General features: G+C 50.8%; 1 protein-coding gene across 2 annotated transcripts; it reads left to right on the top strand.

The window, feature by feature from the left end:
- The first annotated feature begins 94 nt into the window (after positions 1 to 94).
- Positions 95 to 1,789, top strand: LOC128268556 (glutamyl-tRNA(Gln) amidotransferase subunit C, mitochondrial). 2 transcript variants are annotated; one of them, XM_053005683.1, is made up of 3 exons: positions 95 to 162; positions 233 to 586; positions 681 to 1,789. In XM_053005683.1, exons 2-3 carry the CDS (start codon positions 240 to 242, stop codon positions 928 to 930), a joined length of 597 nt encoding a protein of 198 aa, XP_052861643.1. In that variant the 5' UTR covers positions 95 to 162; positions 233 to 239; the 3' UTR covers positions 931 to 1,789. The 2 variants fall into 2 exon arrangements, with proteins under 2 accessions (XP_052861643.1, XP_052861651.1); XM_053005691.1 differs by having other exon boundaries at positions 130 to 586.
- The last annotated feature ends 12,756 nt before the right edge of the window (positions 1,790 to 14,545 follow it).

Below are 14,545 nucleotides of genomic sequence, written 5' to 3'. Positions count from 1 at the left end.
AACCCGGAAATGTCAAACACTAATGTCAATTAATTATGAAGTTTTGAAGGATATGTACTCGTTTATACCGTGAATTGTTTGGATTAATTTGTGCCGTAATATTAAATGAACTACGTTATGTGCTTCTAATGTAAAATGTTTTACTTTGAATAACAACGAATGGTACGAATATACTTCAAAGTGTAGCTGCAAGGTTTGTGCGCGATTATGACTTCGAATACTCTGATCATAGGAACTTCATGTCCTTGCTGGAACACGAGCCTGAACCTTTGACCGTTAACCGGCTTGCCAATTGGAGATTTCCGTTTTCGCGAAAGAGAATGATTCGCGTTTTAGCCATCCGCACAGTGCACAGACGTTGGACGTTGCTAAGGACAACGAGCGATTCCGGTGAAACAACTCTTACGAAACATCCAGGGATGCTATTATATCACGTGCAGTATCCGACGAATGTTCCGCAAGAACCGCCTGTGAAAACAAGCGACAACGCACCAGAGACGGGAACTTACAAAACAATAACATCCACAGTCAACAGAGAAACGGTACAACTATTGCAGAGACTCTCTCTAGTTGATCTCGACACCGAGTAAGTTTTGTGTGATGCGCATGCAGTCACACATGCTGTTTCTACAGCCAAACCGAGTTATTACTGATTCAACTTCTTTTTTCGCTACCAACAGGGACGCCCTACGCACTCTCCACGATTCCATTACGTTCGCCTCACGCATTTTGCACATCAACACCGACGGAGTTAAACCGCTGGTGTCGGTGCTGGAAAAGGAACAATTAAACCTTCGTGCAGACATAGTTGACGATGGCAATCAGCAAGAACACGTGCTACGAAATGCGTCCATTACGGAAGAGGAATACTTCATGGCTCCACCAGGGAATATCCCACTGGAATGGCAACCGAACAGATCCGAGCCGTGAACCGAGAGCCGCGTCCAATACAAGTGGAAGGGCTACATTAGTACCAATTAATTTATTAATAGTAATTTACTGTGCATGTTTCTGTTGCAATTAGATACCTTTTCAGCAAGCAATTGCACGACACATTTTAAGAATGATAGGGTAAACGTGTTTATCACTGAAGCAATTCAACACCAGTCAGCGCCATCATAAACACACCTGCACGACGATAGCACTCAATTCTTTTACTTAAATAAATAATAATGTTTCTTTTTTTCCTTTATAAAAGCATGAGCAGCGGGCTAAGTTTAAATGCCAACCTTAAAGGTAGTTTGCAATAATGGGTTAATCATAATAACAAGCACATGTCAATATTGAAAGAGCTCAAGCACATTTCTGCATTGCTGCGCAGACATATCAAAGTCTAACAAGGGCAGTAGACGATTATAAGCGTCATAAATTAAAACAAATGGAACACTTAGTCCGGTGACTGTATAACGCACTGGCAATTTTATCTCAGCATTTGTCGTCTACCTTATCGCTCGGCTTGAAGCCGCAAGCTGTATTAGAGATAGCAGGGATTGAGACCCAATCGACGCAATCTAAACACAAATAACCATGGTCTGACCTGGTTAAGGACAAGGATGCCTAGTAGTAATCACCTAGTTCTATAGTTAATTAACAGTTGTTATATTGAAAGTAGAACGTATATTTAAACCACTTTTTCGTGCTCCGCTTCCCACGATCTCTATGGTAGTTTTTTACGTTTTCGGTAGCCTTCCTTTCTCTCCAATTGTGTGCACATCCTGAATAAAACTAAATAAAATAAATAAAAACTACGAAAATCGTAAGTATTTGTTTCTGCACCTTACGTGTAGGCTCCGCCATCATCAAAGTGTTCAGTCCATGTGCTTTAAAAATCTATATTATTTGTGGCTATGAGGCTATCGGACCAGAAAGAAACGACTGTGGGTATAACAAAGACTACGTGAATTTCAGAAATAAACCGGATGCACAGGACAATTTTACAAAACCTACAGCATAAACCAAAACCAACTTCCTACTGCCGGTACAAGGTTAGAAATAGGATCAGTGACGAATCAGAGGTCTTTCGCGAAGGATGTAGCATTTTTATAAACTACTCATGCTACGCCTACCAAAACCCTCGTCTTTGTAGTCTTTATAGTTGCCGTAAGATGATGATTACGACGAAAGTACGATGAATCCAGGATAAACGGTGTTGGCATGGTTAAAACAACGGTGTAAAAGTTTCAAACTGCTCCAGTTTGTCACACAAACGAAAATGTAGCCGTAATACAATTCTTAATTCACTGAAGCACACGTATAGAAAATAAAAAATGCTGTTAACCAGCGGTCCCTCGATCTACACCAGGCGTATCGGCAAGCATTATAGGTAAGCAGAAGGGTTAGAAATTTAAATAAATAAATAATCTCACAGCGTCTATCAATTTATCAGATACCTCTAGCACAGGCCGTTATGGTCGATCTTTCGGAACATGATTCACATAGCCGGGCAATTTTAGTATTAATTTGATTCGATTACTGGAAGTTAATTGTTTGCGAGTACGCTCCCTTTCAGCAACGATGTGGTGTGTCGGGGTCGCTGATTTCACTCGCTGATGCCCCTGAGAGGGACCTTCATCGGACGGTTGCGAATAATTCAGCCGCTGGAGCTTTAAACATATGTACAAAAAGGGCAAACAAAAAGCAATCAATGTTTACTATTTCACGATAAGCGTAAGAATAACTCTAATGCCTCTTCTTCATTGACCGGATCCCAATGCACATGAGGCATACTTTCACATGGCTTGGTATAGTTGCAAAGAAAAGGAAAAGAGGAAAAGGAAAAGAGTACACATGGCAATGGTGACGTTACTCGTTGCCAGTTTTCAAAACCACCCGGTGTCAAGGTCATGGTTGTGAGGCGGTTCATTGTAGTGGCTGTAGTGCAAAAACCGCTCCATTCGATTCCAGCGCCATCTGAGGTGTTGCTTTTTTGGCAAGTTTGTCACAAAATTTACCAAATATTTTAACAGCTGCCCATGTGCGTTGCACTGACCGTGTACGGACAGGGTCGCGCGAAGTGTTGTGGCGGTGGGCCGGTGCCGATTTGCACGCTTCATGGTCGCGACATAAAAGGCGGCATCAGTCGAACTCACGCCGTACCCACTTGATACTGAACCGCTGGGCACCGCTTTCAGCTCGGTGAAGGATACGTGCGAGTTCCGAAAAGGACATACAAGACGAACAACGGCCTGACGCAAAATAAGAATACGCGAAAGTGGGGTCAATCTTTCGTGCAACCCTGCAACGTAAGTTTTACCAAAGGCCAAGGCGAGCATACTCATGTCACTGACGTATGATAATACAACCGACAGCACAGAGGGGGGGGGGGGGGCCCACCAAAACCCTGTGGCCCTGTGTCCCCGGCAGAACCGATTTTGGTTGCCATTGCTGGCCCGGTGGTCCGGTTAGTCGCAGGTCGAGAATCTTGTATCACTTTTTTTCGTCGTTTGTTTGGCCCGTGTCGTTCCGTTTAGCTAGTACGGATGTTAAACGGAGTGTTAAAACCATTAATTCGGATCATTAGAGTTTGTTTGCTTTTCGGCGATAAAACTCCTGCGCAACTGGAGGCCGGCAACTGGAGCAGTTGCATGGTACGTGATGTGATGCGGGGTCGCAAGTGACTCAAGACTAACTGTTGATGCCTCATCTGCTCGTGCCGACATGGTGGCACGTTTGCAAAATCGTTTGCACTCGTTCTCATATGAGGGAAATGGAATTGGAATAACGCTCTCGCAAGGATGATCTACCGAACGGAGGGCTGCGCTCAGAACGAACTTTATCTCGCACCAGCATTCGAAGTATTTCGAAGGTAGATCCCGCACGCATCCACTGTGAAGAGTGGATGAACTTGAAATGCACCTCGTGTAATTACTACTCCGCTTATCCTAAATGCCCACCCAAAATCTCGACTCGCTTTCCCCGGTCACACTTGCGTTGGACTTTGGTCTTTTAAACGGTTCATAATTTAACATTTATAAATAAATATGATAAAGATCTTGCTACTATACTGCTTGCCTACCACCACCGTGTTGTGCGCACGAAGAGGCCTCCACCGCTGGCATCGTTGCCATGGGCGGATGCGTATCTAGATCCGATTCGGTCCGTGGCGGGGGCGAGAAAAGGATCTGGCTCGGCGAGTGCTGGATTATCTGGAGCACGCGAACGAACGCGAGCTAGTATGAAACCATATAAAAATAAAAGAAGCGCCCCGTGGGGGGAAAGCTACCCAAGAGAGCTCAAAGCTGTCCAATTAACGGGCTTGGGTTAGTAAATATGCAGTCTTCGCTAGACTTTAGGGGCTACGCTTCGAACATCGAGAAACCCTTTCTATGGCCCGCTAGTTCTGGGAACGTTTCAACACTCCGTAGAATCTTCCGCCAGCGAACGGTTTGGGGTGCTACACTTCATGTCAAATCACTCATCTGCATCTTAGGTGTGGTGCAGTTGTTTGGGGTTGTTACAGGAGTTTTCGATTGGTTTTAGAGCCCTGTTGGAATCAATTCAAAATTGACGTTGACAATCGTGTAACGTTTCTAGGCAGCAGGCAGGTTCCCCTGTTGCCTTATTGGACTTCAACTGCTGTAATCAGGTTCTTAAGGGACCAAACCAGCGAATCGCTGCCCTACGGCAACAGCACACTCTGTGACTCCCTGACCACCACGATCGGACACGGCGGTTAACCCTTCGTGAATGAATACCTCAGACGGTAGAAGAACCCATTCGGGTGATCCCGTTGTGCGACGGCCGGGAGAGCCCAAAATTGATAATGGTATATCTCCACACTCGATAAAACCTGATGGCCGACTGATCCGTTACACGGGCCTTCGCACGAACGGAACGGCGCATTTGACCCAAAAATCGAGCCATCTGATCTCCTATGCCCAATGGCGCCGTACTCGAATTGCGCGCGCGCGCGGTAATACTCTCTCATCGCCCCAACACCGTTTCTCATCCGTTCTGTGCCCTGTTTAAATTTCATTATATGCAGCTTTGGATGCTTTCTCTACTGCTACTTTTCATTTCGCCCCGTTTCGTTACTACACGCGCGTTCTTTCTTTCCTTTCGCTAGATTGCCAGCCATCCGCGAGCCAGTCCGACTGCCCCGTTGTATCTCCCGTTAGAACCCGTGGGTTTTCGGGCACTTCACACTTACCAACCTGCTCAATCAACGAGGACCACGAGCACACTGGGAATCGCAAGTTTTCAGTATCTCCAGCCAAGACGGGAGAGCATCCCGAAAACAATGGGCAAACAATTAGAACACCGTTTGGAGTTTTGCCACTTATCTTCCGTAGGCAATTTCCTCCCAGTGCGTCGCCATCGTGTTGGTTGATCGGCTGATTAACGGCAGATCGGTTTTTGTTGTCGCTGGTAGTCCCGAATGAAGCAGAGTACTCGCCAGGGTTTTGCGATGATATAGATCATCTACTTGAACCACGGTACAATTTTTTGCGATGTCCGAGTGTTGCGAAGTATAGATATCTTCTACTGCGTGACATGTGCGGTAACCCTATTGCATTTGTCAGATGTTGTTACGAATGTCAGCGAGAGAGTGTATATGTTTGGTCTGTTGGGTGTGGCCAGCAGATACGCTGGAGTGGTCCGGTATCGTCACCTCGGTTACAACCGTTATCTGTTGCTTCACGCGGACTTTCTGGCGTAGCGGTCATGTGCGGAATGTACTGTAGAAAATTTCAAAAGGGCTCTTCAACATTTTCGCCCGCTGTACTACTGGACAGAACTCTATCCAGACGAATATTTTTGTTTTTATTTATTAATTTTTTATGATTTGGTAATTTATACATTTCTGACTATAGAATGGGCAGAGCCGTTTCGAGCATAGTTTTAAAAATATTAGTAACCATTTTTGGCTCGCTTTTCAGCGAATTTAGCCGTCCGCGGTGGCCATCTGTTGGTGAATTCTGGTGCGACTGTTCGAGCTACGCTCGGCCGCCGACGACTTTTCTGGATATTCGATGAACGATATACCTTTACTGTATAGCAAGCAGAAAACTGTTTTACCAAATGTACGTGGGGTCAAATAAGACATCGCCCAGCACTGTCACTATCGAGCTGAACTACCTTTTGCTACCATGGCCACCTCGGCGAAATATCTGTTGCGTTCACGCAAACAGATTTAGCAACGCGTGGTGGCCGGGAACATTTCCATCATCTAGTAGACATTACAACCGCTCAGAGCTTCCCAATGGCGTCGGGTCTCTGGTGATGATGATGATGGTGATGACGCTTCCCTGTCCTATCCTGTAGCTAGGTGTCAAATGTGGACCTGTGGAAGATTTTGGCATCTGTAAGATGAACGCACACACACCCACACCCACACACACGTAGCGGTTCAAATTCAAAACCGGCGCACCCACGTGCGTGTACTACGACCGTCGACAGTCGACCGCTTTTTCCCGTTTAGGTGTGCGCAGCTTCGATCGGCAAGCCCGCCTACCGTCGAAAACACACACCGCCATTTATGCCCATATCAAGCCCCCGTTTTTACGACACTTACAGACCCCAAGGTCTGGTTAGTGCCGAGTTCCCGGGCACTACGGCCGGTCCGAACGGAAGAAGATGGAAGAAGGCTGCCGGCTAGCCAAAGAGAAAGTTACTCAGCCGGGGACAGGTACAGCCGCACGCGCGCATGCGTTAAGTAGTGCCACGGTGGCAGGTAGTTCTTTTAGGTGGTAGGTGGCACGTAGGGTGTGCCACTTGTCTACCGTTCTCCATCGTCTAGATTCTCGCTGCGCGCAGCCCGAAGCTTCTTGGATCGAAATGTGCGCCGGTCAAGGGTGTTGGGCAGTTCTCGCGCCTCCGACGATGGGCACCTACACAGCTGGAGGTACGGGTATGGGTTGCTCGACCAGTCAGAATGTAGTATAGCTAGGAAACACCACCAGGAAGAATGCTGAGCTACTGTCTGGTGTAGACGCTATTGGCACACGTTCACAATCACGGACAACGCTCTGATCTTGACCCAAAGATCCGCCTGGTTGTAACTGACGCATCCGAGGGTACACGTGGCACGGTACCCGTCAGGCGTATACGAGTTACGCAACATTTTATCCGGGTTTGGAGGGAACCAGTCGAAAGACCCTGGACCGGGACGACTGACTTCGACGACGACGACGACGACGAATGCCGCCTGGCTGTCTGCCGCCCGTGTCTGCCCTGTTCGGACGAGTACACGGTGTTGAGCGCGTCGAGGCACGCCGGTGTTGACAAACCTTATTAAGCCTTCTCGCCGATCACGAGAGCTCGGTTTCGCGTAGCATCTGGTTGCCCCGTGCGTGTTCTTCAACGTTTCCTTGCCATTCTCTTCTTTCTCTCTCCCTCCCTCCCTCCCTTTCTCTCTCTTTCTCTTGCGCTCGCACACTATCTCGCTCCTGTTTTGGTCGATTTGATTTTCTATCCGCGTAGGTCGTACAAACCTTTGCTTCTGCATGCCTGCTGAAGGATATATCCTTCGAGTGCACCTGACAGCGGGCGACAGCGTTCGCCGATCGGAACTGCTGTCTGATAGCGCACCATAAATGGGATTGCTTGATGCTTGGGCCAACGTCGAAGCCAACCCCAACGTGGGATCTGCGCTGTTCCGTAGCGCACTGCAGACAGTTGTGCAGCTCGTATGCTGTGCGAATCAATTGTAGCGCTGTAGACCCAGCTGCGTAGCGCCGTGACTGCGTGCCGCCCAACAATGACATCTTACGGTTCAGCCCGTATAGGAGAGGCCCGCCATTATTGCATTGCGTTGGCCTACATCGGGGCCTGAGGTCGGCAACCGGGAGGTTGGCTTGCTTGAACGTTTGGTCCGCATCTCCGCAACCGTGATCTCCGCGAAGTGACTGCGACGTTTTTGGCCTTCCGGCGCACCGCGGTCGCCGAGGCCGCTGGATAACGTTGGAGACCCCGCGAACCGGATAGTGTAGTAGTAGTAGGATGGAAGCACGCAAACAAGGCCAACCGAGCCATCGCGTCTGCTTCCGCATCCTCTCCGTGCTCCGGCCGGCTTTTGCAATCGCCTGCAAAAAAGCCGCACAAACGCCGCACAAACGCCGCACAAACCGATGAGATGACCAAATATGGCGTACGGCGGAGTCCACTAGGCCATGGCTAGGCGAACGGCCATACGGCATGCCGCGTGCGTGCCACCGTTTACCAATAATCTCGTGGGCCCCCTTTTTCGGCCCTGTGCGTGCGCCGAGCCGAGCCGAGCAGGGAGAAGACGGCGCGCTGCGACTGTTGCTGTGTGTTGTGCCTTTTTTCGGTCAATGCGGCTGGGCTGAAGGTTAACCACCACCAACGGCGACGTCCTTTGGATGTCGCACCCCGGCCAGGGTGAGTTCCGGTAGTCGAAGGAAAGAGAGAAAGAGAGAGAGAGATAGGGAGAGAGAGAGGCGTTTTGGCCCAGGATGGGATTGCGGACTGTAGGGCTGGATTTGATGTGCCCGAAAAAGGGTGTAAAATGTGGACGATGATGATGACGATGCTGCTGCTGCTGCTGCTGGTGAATGGTGCTGGTTTGTGGACTGATTCGGAAACCAGCCGGCAGCGTTTTAGTTGGCGGTTGTAGACTTACCGGGCCTAAAGAAGCAGATGAAGCGCAGCAGCCTACGGCATTCACAAACATGGTAGCGTGCGTATACTTTGGCACTACCCCTGGGCCGCAGGCAGCAGGGCCATCCGCCAACGCCTGCAAAACATCCTGATCCGGCAATAATCGCCAACTCGCCAACTCTCGCGATATACCACAGTATATGCGTTGATCCGACATCGAGCTGTGTAGGGTTGGGGCACTGCACACCAACGATGATAACGATGGCTCGATGATATCTGGAAGATAATGCTTTGGAAGCTTTCGTTACAAAAAAAAACCACATTGGAACAGACAACACTGGTGGTCATCCATATTTTGGTTGTGTTTTACTTTGTAAATTACCCCAGCTTCATCGTCGTGATCGTGAAAGTTGGTTGGTTGCTCATGATAGGAAGAAACGTATCTGAACTGTGTTAATTGATAGACAAATTCACCATGCATTCATAAAAAAATGACGCCTGCCACATTCATCAACACAACATGTATCTAGAAACATGTATCCTAATTACGAAACATCGGATCTACCGGGTAAAATGCCGGTGTGTCTTAAATGCCGGTGTGTCTTAGTGTCTGTGGGCAATGAGCTGAAAATATTGTGACTTTTTCAGCAGCCTATGTACACTCCTCGGCAAACCGAGGCACCGAGGTGTGAAAACAGAGCTTCAGACTCGCTCATCAAGTACCATCTCAAAGGCGTCTCTCGATTCGGTTGCTGGGCTGTACCGGGCTGCACCAGTAAACCATGATCCTAATGTTGATCACTCCGTGCGACTTTGGGTTTCCCTGGGCGACTAAATAAACGTTCTATCTTCCGCCCACATCGTGGTGGTTGGTGATGTGTGTGTTTTTATTCGCCCTATTGACGACGCGGCCTTTCGACGAGGACATCGAGTTAGCCGTTGACACACGATCGTCGCAAGCATTTGGCGCGCGTCTCGGCAGCGGCGAGAACCTTGAACTCCAACTCCGCTCACGAAACTCGGCCAGTTCCGGCCGGTGATAAGAGGGTGCGCCGTGGAGAAGCGGGGTGTTCGAACAGGTTTGGCACCGAGCGACCATGGAGGGGCCGGCCCCCCCCCCCCATCAATTCGCATTCGGACCGCGATTAGCCCGCTGGCCATTTGTTGGTGCAGGCTGATGTCATCTCCCCTAGGCGCGCGGTGGTCGAGGTCTTCGATTCGTTTGAGCGCTTCCTGCAATAATGACTCGCTTCAAATTCTCGCCGGCTTACGTCAGACGTGGGTAAGTGTCTGTGGGCACCGACACCGATACGAGTTCGTGCGCTCTACGTAGTCGTGGTTTCTGTATTCGTAAAGTAATGATTAATTGAACTTAATTAACATACAGTCGTTTTCCAGAGCTTTATTTTTTGCTAGATAGTCGATGACGAACAGCGCTGGTGAACATTGCTAACTGTTATTTCACACGAACATGGTCACCACAACCGGGTCGCAGTCGGACTTTATGCCAGCAAGGTCCAGCACTGGTAGCAGGTAACTGACTTTAATCAGACGTCGTGAAGGAACGCGTTGCGCGAAGCTGCCTGCTGTCCTGTGATCAATGGGACTTCCTTCCGGTCCATACGTTGTGCCCAGGACCAAGTATGCTTCTTTGTCGCATCACTCGCTGCCGCGTTCAGATGGTCCTCCTTTGTTTGATATCTTCCTGCGAGCACCGTGTGGCGAGCACGTCCGGTTTGAAGAGTTTTTCCCTATTTCGCTAGCAGGCTAGCAACCTAGTTCGAAAACAAAGACGGAACCCCCACGATGGCAGTGGGCTGAAAACCACGGACAGCGGCACTCGGACTCGGCTCGCCGACCCAATCTCTGGGCTGCTGACGGTCGCTGACCTGAACAACTGCCCCATCCGCCGCGCTTCGATCTCTCTTGCACACACAACGCACACAGAGACACGGACTCCGGCGATAATCCACGGGCAATTGATCGGCAATGCAACAGCCGTGGGGGGAGGGTGAGGGGAGCCATATATAATCCAACACAAAAATATCCAATGCGTTCCCAATTGCCTCTCTCTCTCCATACTCAGATCTCACTCCTTGCCCACTCTCTTTTAGGCTTTAGGCCACCAGGAGCCGTAAAGCTACCCGCCGGCCGGGTGGAGGAAAGTGGCCCAGCTCGTCGATGCGATTCGAACCCACTGTGGCCACGTTTCCCACTGTGTGGTAGTGCCGTCCACCCGTCCACCCACCCGGGGGCAACGGGTGTCTCTACTCTGGAGGCGGACGCGCCTCCAGATTCCTTAACGCGTACCAAAGCTCTTGGACGCGTCAGCCCATGCCCAGGTTGGTATAGTAAAATAAAATAAAGAATATCTCAATTGGGAGCGTGGTCCGTCAGGTTTTGAAGCTCGTCCGGGCTTTCGCGTGTGTGTAGAAGATTAATGACGCCGGCAACGACGACGTCGACGACGACGACGACGAGACCAAAGCATATACTCTTGCATACTTGATTCACGCGCCGCCCAACGTCTGGACCAACGCAAGCCACGCAATTATTGTCGTAGGTCAATTATCCCTCTGTCCCTGAAACGCTTCCCATCTCATGCTACCATCCTTTCCTGCTTCCCCTTTCTGCTCCGGCTCTCACTATTTCTCACTCCCTTTATACGCTCGCTCTCCGTGCTCCGTGCTCCGCGAGCTGGGAACGAAAGAATATCCGTTAGCATGCATCCGGCGACGGTGTTCCAGGAACCCGACGGCGCTGTTGACGCTGCTCGCAAAAACCGCCACCCCAATCGATGACTCATGTAGGACGCGATGCTGCTCAATCGATTGATATGGTAGCACAAAAGCATCCCACAATCCCAGACGAGGGAAGCGGCAAAATAATCTGGCACGGACAATAATCTTTACGCCCGGTCTGGTTCCGGTGCCCGGGTGAAGCGTGTGGTGTATAAAACAGGGAGAGAACACTGAGAGAACGTTATAGAGAGACAGAGAGAGAGAGAGACAGAGATAGTGGCCTGCACCAGGGGCCCAAAACCCGGGGAGCGAACGATTGGATAAAAGCGAAATTATTTCCATATATGGCATTCACAGGCGATGTTGTGGTCCATCAATGAGCACCACATGTTCGCTCTTGTGATATGGCCACCAAGCTCACACGTCCTTCTCCGCATAGTTTTCGTCATAGAACCCTTCCGCTTCTTGACTCCACAGACTGTGTATCTATTGCATCGCTTCCTGCTTCGAGGTTCCTTCCGTCTGTGCAATCTGCAGTACATGAAACATTTCGCTCGGCTGCGCTGCCTTCCGCAGTAACATTCACCGCACTTGGGCTGGGTCGCCCACAGCACGTGCGACTGACTCTTCTAGGAGGGGTGCGGGGGGGCTTCGGCGAGTGCTGTCAGTTCGAAACGCAATGGCAATGTTGGTTGGGTACACCGCGGCGGCGGCCTATAGGTAGAGGTTCTTGGCGGTCCGGGTCTTCTGGGGCATCACGGAGAATCGAGAACCTTCCCCGTTGCGGCGGTTGCTTGTGCGTGGTGGTGCACATGCGCCTACGCACATACGCACGCACGTGTTGGTACTGCTGCGATGACCCACTCTCGCGCGCGTCCAAGAGCGCCCCGAAATACTATTTAACGCCAAGCAAGATACAGGGAGAGAGATGTAGAGACGTATATTGTATAGTGTCCGATGCTCGCTCCGGATGTCAATAACCTCTCCATGACTCGACGACGACTCCACTACCACACCGGATTGGACCACTAGTCCCTATCTCGTCCCTATCAGAAGCAACGACTGCATCCGCTAAACCCGCAGGCATACTTCAGCGAAGCGAACTTGCATGACATAAACCCCACAAAAACAAAAACCGGCTGCCCTCGCGATGACTTCCGGCGCCGATGCCCAATGTCAGGGATTCGCCAGGGTACGCCGCTGTCACCAACTTCTCAGTGCAGCTCTCTCTCTCTCTCTCTCTCTCTCGGAGAAGGGCTCGAAGACTGACTCTCGGTTTTAGACTAATCCCACAGACACCCCTCCTTGTTGGCGGTCACATTCCAGATACACGCAGTGTGGCTGGCACCATGGACCAACCTGGCTCGCTCGTAATGCCCATATAAGGCTGGAAAGCGGCTTGCCGTCACAATCGGCACCTCGTTGTGGCGCTCCTTGTCGGTGCGGCCCGTACAACATCAACCCGCCTGTCAATCCGGTGCCCAGGCCATGACTACTGGAACAATGCTTTCAAAGGCGAACCCCGAAATGGTTGTGCACCGAATTGGCCTCCGTTTGAATGGCCGGAAACGCTCCGACTGCAATGGGTTGTTTGACGAACTTCACCATCAACTTCGTTCCGCCGGTGCTAGGCTCCAGTTATCGAGGGGGTTTGGGAATGGGACCGTCTATCGGACATTTAACTTATGTCACACGCCCACAAAACCCGGGTGGTGCGTGATTGCCCAACATGCCCTCAGCACCTGCTGCCTGATTGGATGGTTCCGACCTACGCCCGATCCGATTCTGACGGGCCTCGTACTTTGATAGCGAACCTTTTCACCCATCCCCGTGTCGTAGTTGCCCCCGTAGTTGTGCGTCTGGTGATTCTGGTGCGGCACCGCAGAGTCATCAATGTACATCGTCGAAATATCCGCTTGGAGCTGCTGGCTAGACAGGAGGGAACTGGCTGTTGTTATTATGCCAGAGTCCAACGGAAAAGCAGACTCCGTCTTGGAGACTCCACCGATCCATGTGTTTTCTGTTTGTTTTCTGTGGGGTTTTCCACATGGCTTGACTCATCCAGTCCAGTGAGAAGTGAGTCGTTTCTGTTTCTTTACCCTGAAAGTGGCCGGCTTGGCGTAGAACTGCATGATGCTCATGGAGAGCGCCATCGACCAGCTCAATCGAAATGGTTGAAGTGAGGTCCGCCGCCGTCTACGACCGCCTGAGTCTGAGTCAGCGTCCCGGACGCGACCAGTAATGGCATCATTTGCGTGAGGGGGTTACACACACACACAGACTAACCATTCCCGCTGCTGCAAACTTCCCATTCCCGTGGACATAGGACGTGGACTTCGTGGAGACTTTTGCTTCGAGGGTCGTGTCTAGTGCTCCTTATCTGCGTTTAGTTCTTGAAGCGCTTCCGACGCTTTATCGCAGCTGCAGGCTTTTCTTCTTCCATCCTCTTACCACAACAGCCGGCTGTACGTGTAAGGGCGAAATGAGTCTGAGTCTGAGCACCCTAAAAACCCGACCGCCGGAGTCCAAAACGAAAAAAGCCTCCGACGTGCGGCCGAAGAACAGGAAAATAAGAACCCGCCGCTACAAACCGAGCAACGGACGCACAGGAGGCGCGCACACGAGGAGCAAATGCGGCCAATTATTCCATTTCGCAGCTCGGAGTCAACCTCCCCCCCCTCTCCACCCTCGCATCCGCTAGGGGTTCGCCGTTCGCGAGAATCGTCGAAAGTTTCGAGGTGGCCGCCGGAAAATGAAAACGAAACGAGAAAACTGCGCCCACCACCTGCGCGGGCTTGGGGTCCATCCAAGGGAAACAGCCACCGACCCCCAGACCCCCCCCCCCCCCTCCCACCGAGAGAGAGAGAGAAGCCAATGAGCCGTGCCCGGGCCTCACGCCGCCGCGAGCTTCGTGCCCTCGTGGACCCAGTGGTCCGAGTCTATTTGTGTTTCAAATTTTCCACTCCCATTAATATGGATACAAAGTTCAGTTTTATTACCGGCTCTTGGATTTCGGCTTGGAGCCAGGCAGGCAGCGCGCCTTGGTTGAGTGGTTGAGACACCGCACAACACCCAAACCAGTTTCTCAGAGTTTCATCGCTCGGTTTGCCTGGTTTGCCCGGGCGTTCGTTACTGTTAACTCTACCTCGCGGAGAAAGACCGTTCGAGCGCGCTTCTTCCCCCAATGCAGCAGCATGCCGTGCCGGGGCAATTATGTGTCTCGGGCTCTATTAACTTCATCGGGC

This window comes from Anopheles cruzii, chromosome X (genome assembly GCF_943734635.1).
Source record: "Anopheles cruzii chromosome X, idAnoCruzAS_RS32_06, whole genome shotgun sequence".
In the NCBI taxonomy this organism is placed as follows: domain Eukaryota; kingdom Metazoa; phylum Arthropoda; class Insecta; order Diptera; family Culicidae; genus Anopheles; species Anopheles cruzii.
The sequence above is the reverse complement of the archived record's forward strand: the minus strand, read 5'-3'. Positions and strand labels throughout refer to the sequence as shown.